A 17265-nucleotide genomic window follows, 5' to 3' on the forward strand; every position below is an offset into this window, starting at 1 on the left:
TTTAATTACTTGTTTTGACTAAATTGTTATATTTCATAAAATAAAAATATGACTGTTTTGCTAAAAACATTCTCTGTTTATCTTTGATGTCAGTTGCGCTCTGTATTTTTTTCTTATATAAAAACCATAAAGAAAAATCTTATAATCTTATTTCCTATATGTATTATTCTAATAATTGACTATTGCATATTTTGTTATAAAATTAGCTGGGAGGTCTAAAGGTTTTGGCATCCTGGAGAATTTTTTGATTGACTTTCAGACAGGTAGTCCTATTGTAATACTGTTTAATGTAATGAAAAGTATTACAGACACATATTCATTAAGAAAATGTTACAAATTTTGCTCTTAGGAATATTTTGCATGTCTGCATTTTTTGGATGCTTTGAAAAAAAAAAGTCTTTGAGATATAGAGTAAAGGCTATACTAAGCATGAAACACTTATTTTTGGCTGACATTACCTAGTTTTTGGCCAAGGTACGCAGCTGCCTAATTAAAACTGGGGATTTAGCGTAATAGCTTGACTTTCTGTATTATCAGAGAAGAAAGTCTTGGAGTATAGACTCCAATTACACACTACTGTAAAATGAAGTCTGAAAGATACATATTTGCTGACGCTAAATGTAAATATTTACTTTTAAAAGTTGAACTAAATGAATTAGATGTAGTGTAGTCTGGATTATGAGATCAATTGGCCTGTTCTTCCAGAAGAACAAGGAAAGAAAAGTTGAATGTGGCTAAACATAGTCGTTAGAATTAGTGATATTCATACTAGCAAGAATGAAGTGTCACAGTGTTTTGATATTCGTATTCCTGCTGATTAAGGTTCTGTTGGAATCTCCCTGACACTAATGTCCATTTTTTACAAAAACTTTTCTATTTAAGAACCAACTAGTATGAAAGGCGAGTGTACGTGCACACAGATGTATGGGCACGTTGAACTTCCTCCTGTACTGTTTGCGCAGCAAGTTTACAAGGCTCTGAGTCCTTTGGTCCAGACTTCGCAGGAGACAGTCGCAGGGTGGTATAAGAGGTTTTGTCTTTTCCCTTCACCTATCTTGCTCAGATATATAACATTCTAAGCCTGCCTAAATGTTTAGCAGTCATAGCCAGCTGGTTCTTCAGTGATATCAGAAATCTGATCTTGATTCTCGTGTTCTTGATAGTTTAATGCCTTTTTTATGAAAATGATCTTGGATGCTGAGGCAAGTGGATATACATATTGCTGTGACTTTGATACCTGATTTTAAGTCTAGTGCCTAGCTGAGATGGATATGCATGGCTGTGGAATGAGCATTCTGTGTGTTACAAGAGGTTGCAGAAAATTATGGGAGGAGGAATGGGGAATTATGACCGACTAATTTTTGCTGAAAAAGCATAGCTGTATTATATTGTGTGTTTAGGGTTTAGAGCGATGGCTTGATGTAGACTTAAAATATCTATAAAAGGATATTCTTCAAAATATTTAATGTAAAATAAGGTAATGTCTAGAGAAGTATGTTAGTTTATATAATCTTTTTATTAAGAATGTCTAATGTATTGGAAGAACCGAATTCTAGTCAGGATTTTTTTTCTATTTACTGTTCTTCACCTGTTCTTTGTTAACTTCAATATCATTGTCTTCTAGTATTTATGTGGCGTGGATTAGTTAGTTGGATACTGCATTTCTTTACTGAATGGTCCAATGAGTTGAAAAATGCCCATGAAATCCTTCAGTTTGCAACTATGGAATTCAGCAGTCCTTGTTTCCTTTTTCTTTCTGTCTGTCTGTCTGTCTGTCTGTCTTCTAGTCAAGATGTGCTGACCATTCTAGCTGGCCAGTCTGGTTCCACTTTGAATTCTTTTCTGTCAATTGATGAAGCTGCTAGATGTTTTATGAGAACTGATCACTGACTGTAGGGACACAAACAGAAACCTAAGTTTGTTATCTGAAAAACTGCCATTACCCAACCATTTTAATGTTTAGGAACGACCAAGCATCTGTGTAGTGTTAGTCATCTGCTCTGCTTTTTAGATTGTGTTTTGCTTCTTAGCTTTTGAGCTGAGAACATAATCTCTTTAAGCCAAACGCAGTGTTGGTACCTCTTCAAAGCACTCTGGGCTTGGGCTCTCTAGAACTAGTTTTGAGACTGGCTTTCCAGTTATGTGAAGTCTGAAAACTTAGCCACAGATTTTTAGTTTCTCAGGTTTTCAGAGAACATTGTATAGTACTCTGTGATGACTTGAGATGACTTTAATGTCTAGTTGAGTGGTAAATAATTTAGTTCGCTATAAGATAATAGATATCCAACTTCAAAATGAACTGTAACCTAACTTGGAAAATCAAAAAGCTGTGGATTTCATCTTACTGCTTTGTGGGCAGTTACAATATCAAACAAAGAGTACTTTTGCATATATATCCATTTTTACTACTTCTAATTTTAGTACCAGAATATGATTAACGTGTGATGGTAAGATCTATTCTACTGCTTACACCCTTACAGCATACATTTCAGATTTTGAAAACATGTATCTTAAACAGTAATGCTTTATTTATTTTATTCTGTCTAATGAATTTTGTGGTCTTAGAACTTTAAATTGAAACCGTGTAGCAGAACATATGAAAGTAATTCTTCCTGATAAAGAATAATGTAGACTCAATTATGCACATCAGCACAGCTACTACAAAAATATGTGGGTATTTTGTATCCCATATGGTAATGGCATATGATATTTTCTACTCACTGTGTACTCTTCCCAAATATTTTTGTATTTCTTATGCATCATTGATTATTTTTCCTGATCTTCTGTTTTATTCATAAGAGTTTTAAAAACAGAGCTGTGTGAAAATACACCAGAGCCAGCATACTGGAAAAATGTACTGGACCAAGAATTATATATATGCGTGTGTGTGCCTGCATATGTATATAATATATATATTTAAAATACTTGGTAAATTATGCAGAATGCATAATATGCTGAATCCTCAAAGTGTCAAGTTATGTCTCCGTAATTTACCCTGGTGAATGTTTTTAAATGTAATACAGAAAGTACTGTGAAGTGGCTTACGAAGTTAGGAATAGGTTTCTTAAGAATGCTTCTCAAAGAAAATGTACATTTAACATGGAAAATACTGCAATTTAGTGCACTCTGTTTCCTGAAAACTTTTATAATGGCCTAAGATATATATTTTTAAATTTATTCTAATTAACTTAGAAGCAGATGGAATGCAATCTCCCCTTTTCTACTAGAATTTTATTGGCAAGGCTGACAGATATTGCATAGTGTATAAGACCTGGAATCTAAAGGGAAATTTTGATGACCAGTTTTAAACAGAAAAGTGAAGGTGACATGATAACTCCCAATTCAAGCAAACCAGATTGAGTGGTAGTTTGTTTGTAACACGTTGTTACTCCCATGATGTTTATCAGCATATCTAGTTTTTATTCAAAGCTAATGAAAATAGCTTTTGATAGTGTCAGAATAGTAAAGATACTTTTATTCATTTTGCTTATGTTTCTATAATGACTAGTTCTTAAATTGTATATTAAAAAGATGTCTTTAAATTCATGGCTAAGCAAAGGATTTATTTCTCTGCATCCCTCTGCCACAGAGGAGAACATCTGAGTTGTGTGACTACATTTGCTTACAATTTAGCTTGATTCATCCAGCAAGGAGAGAAATCCTGGAACTGTTGTTACGTGACAACAGTAAAGTTCTGTCAAACAGCAAACAAGATGGGAGTTAAGAGATGAGTGAGTATCTACTGAACCAGTTACTATGCTCGAGAAGTACAGAAACCCCCCCAAATGAATTCATGTTTAAAAAAAAGGAATCCTTGTTAGGTAAAGGGGATAAAATGGAAGTTCTCTCCCCAAGATGCTATCCATTTCCTAACCTGAGGACAGGTCTTACCAAAAGGGGTGGCTTTGGCTTTGCTGAGTTGTCCCAGAAGGTGTGCGAACCGTCTTCTCAATTAACTTCTCTTACTCATATGCTAACTGAAGGGAAAAGAGCAGATTCTTTGAAGAAAAAACAGAGTCTTAAATGAATCTAAGACATGTTGTATCATAGTTCCTTGCATCTTTCTTAATGTTTGCTTTTCATTAAAAACAGTTATTTAACTCTTCAGGGTGGTTTAGCTTGATTAGCATACCTTGGGATCTCCATTCCTAGGGCAGTAGTGGTCCCAAACGTTTGAACTGATGTACTTCTGCAGTGCTCCAAATCCAAAGTCAATATTTCCCCTTGTATTTGCAAGATTCTCCTTTATTAGAAAGTAATATGGGATGTCAGGGTGAGATCTTTCCCAGTGGTTAGACATTCTCTTTGGCATGCAGCAGGACAGTGGGGTAGAATCTGAAATTTGTGGAGAAGGCAGGGAATCCGCTCAAAATTATGATAGTTTTTAAACAAAAATTAAATTGTATGGAAATTAAGTTCATTTCCTTCATGGGCTGAGCCTGATTTCCTCAAACATTTCTTTTTCTGCTTGATTGTCTACGTAGAATTGATGTTTTGTTTTTTCCGGGATTTCTGAATATTGAAATTACTGCTGTAGCTAGGCTGTTTTGTGTCTGAAATCCTGGACATTTAAAAGCAGTTATGTGCACTGACAGTACAGTGAATACTTTGTAACTTTCTAGAACTGCTGGACTTAACTGCCCACGCTCTGTGTATTTGCTGTGCGCCTGCACAGAAGGATTATTAGTATGCTCAGTAAGCATTGACTCGTCACAAAATGTTTTATTCTCTGTGCATGCTGCTTTCCTACGTATGGGCTGCATAAAGCATGAGGATGTATTTTGTTCAGGAAATCCTCCCAGAAGGATGACACGCAGTCCACATATACCTTCTGCCTCACAAACTGACGTGCAGTGCTCTGCTCTTCTACTGCAAATACTGTCTCCAGATCATTACCTGTGTCCCATGCTTTACGCATCCCTCACCCTCCTACTGCAGATCCCTACGGCGTTCAGCTGGGGCCTCGGGACTGTGCTCCTGCTTTCCCAGGCTTGTCCCGCAAACCAGCGTCTCCTCTAAAGACAAAGCAGAGTTAACATCTGTGGGGGCAGGGGGATACGTTCTTGTAGTTATTTCATGTGCTGAACTACTCCTGCATCTTTAAGGCCTCAGAGAACTGCTCACCTAAGCTTTTTAACTATCGTACTGTCTCTTCACTGCCGTAGGCATGTAGTTGGTTGGGGAAGAAGGAGAGGCTACCGCACAGCATTCTCTTGCTTCCTCTTCTTCAGGATTTCGCATCTCACAGGCACCAGATGTTCTTTGCAGCTCCACCGTGCTCTACTTCTCGGTGTGGAATTAGACAGAAGCTGGAATAGGAAGTCACATGATGAAAGAAACAGCATAGGCATAAAATTCAACTTCTTGCAGAGGTTAAACATAAATTATCATTTACTCAGCATTAGATTTGAAACCATTTTATATTGTAACAGCACAAATTCATATTACACTGCCAGAATTTCTGCCAAATGCCACATTTGTATACCAAGTTCTGCAAGAGATATTTCTTCTTGCATTCACTTTATTTTCATGCCAGTTAGGTCTATGCTTATGATGACACTGTCCGGACTGATGAAAGAGAACTGATTTTCTTTTGGAGTTGCACAGTACTTCTAACGTATATGAATACCTAGATTTATAAATAGAAAGAGCATCACTCAAATTCTTGAGATATTTTATTAATTAATAGAGAACTTGGTATCTAAACCCATTATATTCCTTAAGACCTAGGAACAAGTTTAAACTGAATGATGAAATCTCTCGTTGTTTTTCCGTTAATCTGTCAGTGTAACTTTGACAGAAATATCCCTCCTGCTTTTTAGATCTGTCATGTTGCTTGCTTATTATTGATAAGCTGTGGCACAGTGTTGTATTTTTTAGAAAATCCACCTTTCTTTACTTAAAACGTTGGTGATCGCTATATGCCCAGGGCTATCGGGGTTGGTTTCATGTAGGCGGGTTTCTTCTGACCATCTTATACTGTATTTTTTCATTCTCAAGTGAACCTGAATTAGGGACTGATGCTGGGAATCTAGAAAGAGGCAGTGGTCGTGCTGTGCTGCTGGCTGCTTCTACCTGTGAAAAGAGATTTTCCTAGGGGTCTTTGGTCCTGTCATTTTGCTAAGGCCATGTCCAAAGGGGAGAGAGTCCTAGGTGTATCAGAAAGGGTGTGTTGTTCATCCAGGTACTATAAAAGATATCTGAATGTATTTAATGAAGATACAGGCTAAGGTCTCAAAGCCTCTAGCATCACACAATACTAGCTCCCAACCAGAGTTGGCTCAACCTGGAGAGGCTCAGTTTTTCATCCTCCAGTGAGTTTTGTGTAACCTAAAAATGATTACACTAAAAATAAATAAAGAGAAACATTCCAAATGGATGGCTTTTGGTCGATTGTTTTATGAACTTGGTCTATTTTCTTGTGACAGTGTATTGTTGGGGATTCTTTTTGCTTTCCAGAATGCTTTTCAGTCCTCACACATTTTATATATGACCTTAAAAACTGAGTGTAAGAGAGAAGTGCTGCAAATAGACAATCATGTGAAGCTAATATATCTGTCTGTGCTTAACAGACTGATGCAATCTCTGTAACACAACTATAGGATAATTCTCTTTTTTAAACAGAGTACTTCATATTTGTCTTTTTTTTTTAACATATCTGTGAGCTTCATGTAGATTTGTTTTAATACTAATTTATTTTTCATCGATTGGTGACATTTAGTCTTTGTCTTGATCTGTTTTCTGTGCACATATTTCTTTTTCAATCAGATGAATACAGTTCCAGGGAGATGAGCTAAATTTATGGGCAATGTTTAGTACATTTAAGATCAAATAAAAACGAATTTATAATGTATTTTATGTGGTAGTACTGTATCAAACTCCAAAAATATCTAAGTGATTTTTCTTTCACATTGGGACTCAAAGTTTTAGAATGGAATTAAAGGGGGGAATTAAATCTTGTAGCTTTATGTTCACTGAATGCCTTGTTATTTTCTACAGTTCTGTTTCCTATTTTTGTAAATATCTCTGTTGTTAAGTATGAAGCTGTTAAACTGTCACCTTTCATTCTGGAGGTCCCTTGGTGAAAAGCTAACACTCCTATACCATTACTTTATCTGTTTGAAGTTCTCTGATAGCCAACCAAATCTTATATGGTAGTGTCACAGATGTATAAATGTTTCTATGACTTTTGATATATTGTATAGTTTAAAATACTGTAAGTAAACATATAATAAAAACTATAGTGTGTGTAAATAAGTGGGGAGAACTAAGATTATTCTGCACTCTTGTAAAGGAGAGTGTTAAGGCCACGTTCTAGATTTTCTGGAATTTTCTCAGGAGAGAAAATTGAGATTTCAGATCCTTTGTCCACAGATTGTTTTTGGAACCCTTGCTGAGATCTTGTAAAAATCACTTAATTTCACAGACTTTGCACAAAGCAGAATTTGTTCTCAGTATCTCTGATCATATAGCATAATGATATGATGGTTCCCATGGGATTTCTTATTAGAAATCCATCTGGCCATTTAAAGTAGCAAAGATTTTCAGTTGAATTACTGATACTCATTCCTATTTTTCTAAGAAAATTGAAGTTTCTTTTCTAATAATAATAGTATATTAGCTTTTCTGTTATGTAGTATACCCACAAATTTTTATATGCAGTGTCTTCTAAGAATTTTTAATACCATGGCAACATTTACTAACTTGAGATTCATTATTAAACTTTCAGTATAAATAAGCAAAAGAACTGATGGCAGGACAAAGAAGGCAGTGATAGAAGTAAATATACGATGTCCTAGTTTCTTTAGCACAATAAAATCTGTGCAAGAAATTTATTCTGTAACCTCTTTTTCTCTGAAAGTTCTACTGTGGAAAGCACAGAGACATTTCCAGTGATCCTTTTGGGCACTAAAAAATATTCCCTTCATTTGCCAAAATGGGATTAATGAGAAGATCTCATTAGGAATTTGCACATGACTTTGCTCCCTTTTATCTATATAAAAATAAATTCCTCAGAATCAAAGGAAGTTGAGAAAATAATATCCAAAAGTCCAAGAAGGTAGAAAGCATTGCTGCAGGGATATTTTTCAGAGCCAGCCAGAGCAGTAACTGTAGCATCCAAGGCAAAGTTAACTTGCCCCACTTCCTAAAAGGGTGTATGCTAAGTACTAGAATCAGAAAAGCTGCTAGTATCTTAATAAATAAGATCCACAGAAAAAGATCATTAGACCTGAAACAAATTAAAAATGTAATTTTTGCTTGAGTAAAGTCTTAGGAAAATTTTTAATGGTGTTAAGGATTGTTTCATTTTCATTAGAGATTATTCATAAATTTGCTGATAACCATTTGTTGAAAGAAGTCACTTTATTGAAAAAGATACAAATGAAGTGTTTTTGTTATGTAAGAAGATATTTGTAAAGGCCTCTTGTATTTTTCATGGTATATTTATGTTCTGACCTTCTACTCCATTACAATATAATCTTCAGAAACTTTGTATCTCTATGCCAGCTTTGCAAAAATAAAAATTCACAACGTGTATTAGTCATTCACCTTTGCCTTCTGCTTCCTTTGAAATGAATTGGCCCTTAAAGGGCCCATTAAAGTTGGCCCTGAAATCGCTTCTTGTGTAAGGATTGGGGGATCATCACCTCTGTCAGGAGAGCGGTTTTTCTGTGTAGTGCATGGAACGTGTGTGAACAAATGATGAAAAAGGAAGAAAAGTTTGTAGGCCAGAATGATTTTTTCACCACTGTATGATCTCATGGCATCAAAACCATTTTGATATTGCAGTTCGAAAACAAGATGAAGTTTTATGATTTAAAACTGATATTCAGAATATTTGTGTCTGTTGGTGGATCAATGATCTGTGTCATAGTCACAAGTTACTTTGTAGAGAAACAGATGTGATTGCAGTTATTAGCACTAATGGGTATGTGCATACAATTCTTAGACATATGAAGGACCAAAACAAGAAGGTTGCCAATTTGAAGCACAATCAGCAAATGGAGAAAAAGAAGAATGCACAGTTGCTGGAAGAAGTTCGTAGGCGAGAGGACAATATGACGGACAACTCTCAACATTTACAAGTGAGTTGATTTTTTTTTAATTGTGCTTTAAAATCACCAAAGAAAGTATTCTTCTATTTTTTTTTGTGTGTGTGCGTCTTCCAGGATGTATAATGAGTTTCTCTATACAAAGAGCTGACGGCTTTCTCCTCTCCAACCAGAGAAGGTACTAATGACTTCAGTTGCACCAGTGAACTATTTAATGTTTAGTGTGAGGAAAAAGCAAAATAGTATGTGAAGTCTCTCCTCAAAAGGACCGTATTTTACTAGTTTAAAATCAAGAAAGTAATTCTAGCCGGTTTTGAGGAGAGTCAGAAAATAGAAGGATAACTATCCCTTCTGTATTCGGTTTCTGCAGCATTTGCAGTGTGACATCCCCAAGCATAGCGAGGTTGCACAGTGGGGTTATGAGTGCTCAGCATGTTTGAATATCAAATAGTAGCTTTCTCTGAGAGACTTTTTTTTAACTGGGGACACATTCTCATGCCCAGGTGATTAGCTATGTAAAATACAATTCAGTTTCTCAAAAGCATTGAATTGTATAATAGTGTGGAGACTGCGGGGAAGTACATTTGAGACCCATGGGCCCCTTCCTGTTCTGTGTTTCTAGCTGTAGCTCTCCACATTAAATTCCGCTGTCCAAAAGTGCAGGTCCGTATCGGGAGGGATATGATAATCTAGTCACGTACTCAGATCACTTAGTGAGTGTGATTTGATCATATTAGCTCTCTGTCCCTGTATACGGAGTGGATTAGACAGCTGAGGTTAGACTGGCAAACAGGGTTGTGGCGAAGTAAGAATTCTCACCAAAGACCTTTACCTCACGCACTTAGATAGGGAATCACAGAGACAGCTCTAACTGTCTTTCTTGACAGATCTCTTGTAATCATCGCTACCTTGCTACTGCATCACAAAAACTTTTTTCTTGCTGTTGGTAGGAAAAGATTCTCCGATAGCTCCTTTTTATATAATTTAGTCTTTGAACTTTGTTTTAGGAGAATCTCTACAGTTTGTAACTTATTAGAGTTCCGACATTAAGATTTGAAAGCTAATTAGCTGATCTGGTTAAATGATACATTTTATATAACAGAAATTATATTAAAGACAACAAAACAGGTTTGATACTTGACTTAAGAATTATTCTCTGAGAGCTGACTATGAAAAACTGTGAACAGAAGTACTGAGTTCTGTCAACAATATCAATGTCTGCTTCCAGTGTTTATAGGTACAGTCTAATTTACAGTGCAATATGTCGTTTTTGGCTTGATCTGGTTAATATAATGGGTTTCTGGAAAATTTCTAATAGATGGAATTTGACCCTCATGCTGCATACTGTACTGTATTTGTTATGTGTTTCTGTATGCAAAATGAAGAAACTAACACTGCACCTCTCTCTGGGCTTGTGTCAGTGAAACTGTGTGTCAGAATCAAGTTCGGGAAATGATACATTATTTATGTATCTGCGTAATGTTATGTGTACTTTGTAACGCTAGTCATTACAAACTGATTGCATCACCATGCATTCCACTGCCCGTGATACAGCACTAAAACCTTGCGAAGTGCTTGGCCTGACGATATGATATATCAAAATTAAATTTCAGAGTTGAACAGCTACTTGTAATTTAATCTGGATTGGGAAAGAGAATATATTAGAGCTGTATTTTTTCATTAATATTTCAGAATTCTGTCAGTGGAGCGGTCACTAGAGAACAGAGGGCGGTCTGAGGGTCTTTGATGTAACCCTATGCTTGGAAACTTCAAATCATGTAATGAGAATGGGTCCATGAAATGGAAGCAGCATGGCTGAATAGCTTGAATTTAGAAAGAAATAGCCATAACTTTTATACAGCTCCCCTGTGCCATTCACTTGCTATCAAGTGTTTGCCTACTATGATAAACTATGATGCACTTTATGATAAACAGTTAACTAAGAACAGTTATTTCTCTGTTTCTGTAATTAGCCCTTAAAATGTTAACATTTTAACATTTCCAAATGTATACTTTAACGTATTATTTCTGGTAATATCTGTGTTGTGGCCCACCCTACACTTGCTGAGCTGCTGGAAAAGGGAAAAAGGGAGGATCCCAGCTGCCGCTGCCTACCGGTAGCTGCTTTGCATTTCCCAAGTCTTTCCCCAATACAGCAGGAACAGCGGGAGCAAGGGACCGTCGGCTGGCTGGGCTGCGGCATGCTGGAGCATCCCGTCCTATCCTTTCTGGCCTGGGCAAAACAGGCAACCTGCTGCTCTCAAGAATGCGCTGCCCTAGCTAGTTATTTATGTTTTATGTGCCTAAAACATTTCCTCATTCCTTTGGTTTATTTCTTCCCATATATTTCTTAATGTTGACTGTTGTTTTCATGCAGGGCTGGATGCGTTCCCTCTTTGAAATTTGCTTCTTTAGTGAATTAGGCTGGCTGTCACTGTGTGGATCATGAAGGAGGCAAATATACTCGAAAGAAAATGGCTTGTTTGACTTTACAGCTTGAGCTATGAAATGCCTGAGGAGGTGCACTTGTAACAGAAGTTTGACTCTACAGCACTATGATGTGTTTAAGTAAATCCATAAGGAAACAGGGTGAATGGAGAGAGGTGGAGAAGAGCAGCCACACTTGATGGACATCTGGCAGTGTTAACCTTCCCCAGCAACTTAGGATACAGGGATGCTCTAGTAGGTGCAATTGCTGTAAAGTTGCAAAGAGGTTGAAATGGCTTTTCTTTATGAGCCGTCCTGAGGGAGGCAGATACTGCTCCAGTGCAAGAGGCCCTTCCCAAAATGGGCTTGTCGACATGTGTCCTTGTATGCTTCTTTCATAAGCTGATGCGATAGTGATAGTATGGGGGGCTTTTTTCTGTCCTTCTCGGGAGGTAAAGGAATTGTCATTCCCTGTGAAAGCTCCTTAGAGTTTGCTTTAGGAAATGAACCACAAAATTCATTTTTCTAGTAAAAGCTCATCATACTGTTTCTAACTCTAGTGGAAACATGTCCCTGCCTCACATATTGGGAGCTCTGGAGTTCCCTATTCATTTCAAGATTTGGGGAGCTTTTAGTGTTTCTACATAAATGTTGTTGCAAAACTTTCAAATAAATATTTTGACTGCAAATAGTGGAGGTAACATGACTGTGATATGAATTTATTCTGATAATAGAATACTTTGGTTTAAAGTCACTCCCTGATGTGGTTTATTTGTTAATATATGTGTAAGGTAATTACGAATATTAGGTGAGTGTCATGTCATGTTCTTACATGAATCTCATAAATAAGTGGATGACTGGTTAAAAAAACCAACCCTAAGGCTCTAGTCAATTAGCTTTGGTATACAAAGGAAATTTCCCCCTAAGATTTGTTTAAAAATACTTTTCCTCTATGGAGTTGTTTAAAGAGCAAGTATGTCTTAAAATGCAGGTTTCTGCTTTTAAAAAATTAGATCGAGCGCTGGTAGATGTATCGTTATGATTTTGATTGGCTTGTACAGCTTGTGATTTGAGGGTGATTTTGACTTGAGGCTTTTGCACCTGGTCACTTCCACCTATTTAATGTTTGGCATAAGATAAACATTTACTGCTGTAGCACGTGGACGCAGACGGCGGGGCTGCAGGGATGGAACACACCTGTTCTGCGGGTCCCAGCACGTAACTGCGCCTGGGAGCGTTCTAGGTTTGAACTTCTTAATGTATGTGCTCCAAAGGATGCGTATGATGCAGCGAGAGACAGGTACGTGTGCCGCCTTTCCTATCGAGGCTGCAATCCCATCCTCAGGAGGAAGAATATAAACTGAAGTTCTGCTAGTAATGTGAGTGTGTATGGAATCCAAAATTAGGATATGAGAGTTGTCTAAGTTAATAACCTGACAGAATATAATACTTGGTCACTTTATATTAAAGTTCATTTTATAAATAATGTATGGAGAGTAAATAGAAACATTGTAACAATACCAGTCTAAGAATTTAACTGAGGCAAGATTTGTACCTGGAGTTTCTGGGAGTACTATCCATCTGCTGGTTAGAAATGAAATTAATTGATGTTTTAAGAAATACCGAATTAATGTATATACCTTAGTAAACCATAGGTATCTTATTTCCTTTTCTTGTTACTACTTCTAATACCTCCTACTAATGTTTATAGGTTCGTATAACACATAGTGCTTGTGTCTTTAGTGTACTTCTTATCTCTGTGAAGGATGTATTGAGCTGTTATAAACAGAGCTCAAGGACTAAAGCATATCCTAAAATTCTCTGGCCTGATGTAGTGATCGTAGTCCCTGCTGGCTAGCTGTGACAAGCTCAGCTGAGACTTGCTGAAGAGCAATTAGACTAATCAAATCACATTTATGCCAGCTAGGTGTCGATCCCCTTTGTGCTGGCAGGGAGCTAACGAGAAAGCTAGGATAATTGCCCATGGACCATTTTTCAGGGTGTCGCTCAGGGCAACAGAATTGGTTGAATTGCCACCTGTTTTCTCCAGCTGGAACAGGCGCTGAAGCTGTCCCCAGTCAGCTGTCCACTTGCTTTCTGGCAGGTTTGAAGAAGTTCTGATGTCTGTAGTTTCTTTGAAGCTTCAGTAGTATGTAATTCTTCCTGAGGCTTGTAGCGTTTGGTATACTCATGATACTTTTCGCTAGCTTTTAAGACAAAAGCCTCTCAAGGCTGGTTCAGACCTGAGCGTCAGCCCTTGCAGGACAAGTCTGAGTCTCTGCTGGCCGTGTCTCACAGCACTTTCAGGCCCCTGTTGGGAGGAAGAGCACCCTGAACATCCATGGAGAGAAGCCACTTCGGTGTCTCTCAGCTGTCAGCTGTAATTGTGAGTGATGCTTCAGGTGTGGTTTTTGGGGGGTTATTTGGATCACTTTAAAATTGGAAACATCGGGAAGCTAGACTTAATTCTTAATTCTTGGAATTGAAGAGTAGTTGTGAGGTTTTCAGCTTTTTCTTTCCACGAATCAAGGGCAGACCTGTGCAAATCTTGCCAGACATGGTGGTCATATATTACATAAAGCATCACAGCAGGAGAGCTGTCCCGTGAGCACTTTATCATGAAGCTGAATTATTTTGAGAATGGTATACCTAACATGCCTTCGTTTTTCTCTCTTTGTTGTCTGTCTTACAAAGATAAGCTTTTTGTAGAAGTGCTGAGCTAAGAAACATAGCAGTATGATGTTGTGAAGTTGTGCACAACTGCTCAAACAAATCTCTTTGCAGGATCTTGAAATTTTATAGATGCTAGATTTCATTTTTGAGGTGATCAGTGCTTGTTTCCTGAGAGAATTTTTCTTGCTTCTTGTATGGCACGTGTTTGTTCCAGTAACTCTGTTACCTCAATAGAATTAGGAAAGAAAACATTTGGGTAACATTGATAAGTTCAGTGGGTTTGGTTTTGATTTCCAAACCTGCTGTAATAGCAAAAAACTCGTAACGCTAATGAAGAACTGAATACAGCTATTTCTTGCTGCTCCATAGACTACATCAGTCTCCTTTAAAGCACCAGACACCAACAATCTCAAATGATGGCAGGTCTAAAAAGCCAGTTTATGAAACTAAATATTTTAAAAGTGCCTCAATACTAGATATGATTATCCCCACATGTTAGTTTGAAACAATAGGAATTTGCATGTAATAATATTCCCATATGTCTTATCAAATAGCCTTCAATGGAAACTAGATGATTACTTCTGTCTGATTATACTTTTCAGAAATATAAAACATCAATTTAGTATGTGAATGGAACCTTATAAAATCATATCTGTTTTAAGTCCAGAAACACTGCTCTGTGGAAATTTATGTAAACTGTCACACAGCTGCGTGTCGCAAGGGAGAAGCAGGGACCAGCCTGAACAGAAAGTAAAAAAGTTTAATAGACTATTCTGCTTTGGTCTACCCAGCTTCTGAGTATTTCTGCCTTTTCTTCTTCTGGTTTATCTGCTGAAAAAGGCTTTGACTCTCCTAACTTTTTGAATGCTTGGGTTATTTGTCACAATTCTCTTACAGGCTGGTTGGACAGAAAATCTTAGGGCAGAAGTCCAAATGCTGGAAAGAGATTTTTCACTGGGAAGGAACTGGTTTTGAGTGAGATGACGTGTAGTCCTCACTGATTTCAAGAATCATGCACAGGCAGCTTAATCAGTGCTCAGAGCCTAAAGTACTGTGAAGCAGGTTGTGTACACATATATGTAAATATCCAGCTCTTCCAAACCGAGTCCAGCACCTGAACCTTGGCTGACCACTGGACATAATGAGGAAATGGACAAAAATTCTGGGTTTTCAATAGTTTTGTATGTACATAGCTAGAAATTCAGTCTTAGATGATGAATAAAGCATGATCAGGAGAAAGTCTATCAAAAGAAGCAGGAGAATTGGTAGTTAATATTACAACATCATCTGCTGTTTGATTCTTGCCATGTAAATATCTGTAGTATCTTACTCATTAAGATTAGCTCACAAGAGATTTCACAACTATTCAGTATGAATCCTGAACTTGGAACAGACTCTTTATTTTTTACTCTGTGCTTCAGTATTTTATTCTCATCTCCATGATAGTTTTAGAAATACAAAATATACTGAAGACATAGCACAGTGCCATATGTTATGTCTGTGTCTCTTAAAATAAAATAGAAACATGGCCTAAACAACTGGTATACCTGACATTCATTTATTATGGTTTTCTCTTAATGCAATATATTTCCTAATGCATTGTCTCAAAGACTTTGGAACTATAATGTTAATAAAAGGAGGAAGCTAGGGAATGAGATGAAGTCTTGCAAATAAAAATGAGCAGAGCAGTGTAATCTGTTCAGAGACAGAGGAAACAGTTGTGACTATTATGCAGACAGGCATTAGTGTACATAGCTGACATAAGACAGGAGAGAATTCATTGCATAAACACACAGTTTTGTATTATTAGTGCTGAAATACACACCTAGTGAGAAAGCTCAACCTTTTAAGAGGTTAAAATCATGAGTTATTATATTAAAAGCAAATTCTAGTTAGAGCATGCATCTGAAGTTGGGCCTGTGCCTCTCTGGAAGGTTTTAATAATCCTCTCTCAGGAAGGCTTTAATAATCCTCTCTGGAAGGCTTTAATAATTTCGAGTGTGTAGGGGATTCCGTATGTGTTCTTCAGAAGGCTGGTCGTAACTGTGGGGGAAGATGGAGACGAGGTTGGGTTTTTGCCTTTTACACCATTCCTCTTTGATCTCCACAATGTGCGTGCATGAAATGCACATCATCTTCTAGCTCTGAGTGGAACTGTTTCCTGCTTCTCACTCAGCTGTGGGTAGAGAATAAGGGGAAATAGGAGACTGATCTTACTTTTCATTCCTCTATATTGTGAGCAATGTATATCCCTCAGGACACACAAATGGAGATATCCTGAATTTGAGAAATATGTACAGAGAAGAAAAAAAGGATAAGCTATGGCCTTTCCTTGCTGTAATGGTCGTGAAGATGTTACTTCTTGCTAGGACATCTGATATCACATAGAAATGTTTTAAAAGAAAAGTTGGATTTTTGCAAGTTCGTATGAAGATAAGTTGCAACAAGTTTTTCGGTCTTTGTCTAAGTTAATCAAGAATCATAAACTTTTGGATACCAGTTCAGCGACAAATTCAGAAGATGGGGTAGGTAACAGTGAGAACGAAGTTTTCCCCCAAAGCTTCCATGTACCTGTTTGTGGAAAATGCAGACTAACAACTTACTTTTATTATAGTTTTGGTGAATTTAAAATCTTATTTTACCAGGACTTTTCTACAATTAAAGCAGAAGCTTAGTGGTGCAATGGACATGTAAGAATGAAGACTGTGATGGTCTTGTGTTGTAGAACTCTTATTTAATATTGTAGCCCGCGCAGAAATATTTTCAACAACAAGGTTCTTTCCTGAGTTTCACACTAAATTGTAATTATTTCAACTGCCTGCATTTGCTGTTGCAAATACAAGTTGGACAATTGCAAGTGAGCAATTTTTGTAATTTTTGGCTAAGTTCTGCATATATACTCTGTTATGTTAATGAACTAACATATGAAGAAATGTAAAAGCCAATATTTTATGCCACTTTTTTGTAATACCTCTGCAGAATTCTCTTCAGTTTATTGCTTGAAAACTAAATTATGTTCTTGTATGCTTCTGTTCTCAAATTATAGGTTCCTTGGGGACTGTAAAGTTTCTTTCTTTCCAGTGGTTAAGCTGAAGTTTGATCAGCTTGTAAG

At 37.0% G+C, this 17265-nt stretch overlaps 1 protein-coding gene across 1 annotated transcript in view; it reads left to right on the forward strand.

Moving 5' to 3' along the window:
• The window catches only part of ERC2 (ELKS/RAB6-interacting/CAST family member 2), a 495023-nt gene that overhangs the window by 264428 nt on the left and 213330 nt on the right, over window positions 1-17265 (forward strand). Inside the window, exon 15 of the mRNA XM_067303579.1 lies at window positions 8951-9086. Within this exon, the coding sequence (XP_067159680.1) occupies window positions 8951-9086 (136 nt within the window). The remainder of the gene's footprint in view (window positions 1-8950; window positions 9087-17265) is intronic.

Source organism: Apteryx mantelli, chromosome 12 (genome assembly GCF_036417845.1).
Source record: "Apteryx mantelli isolate bAptMan1 chromosome 12, bAptMan1.hap1, whole genome shotgun sequence".
Taxonomy (NCBI): domain Eukaryota; kingdom Metazoa; phylum Chordata; class Aves; order Apterygiformes; family Apterygidae; genus Apteryx; species Apteryx mantelli.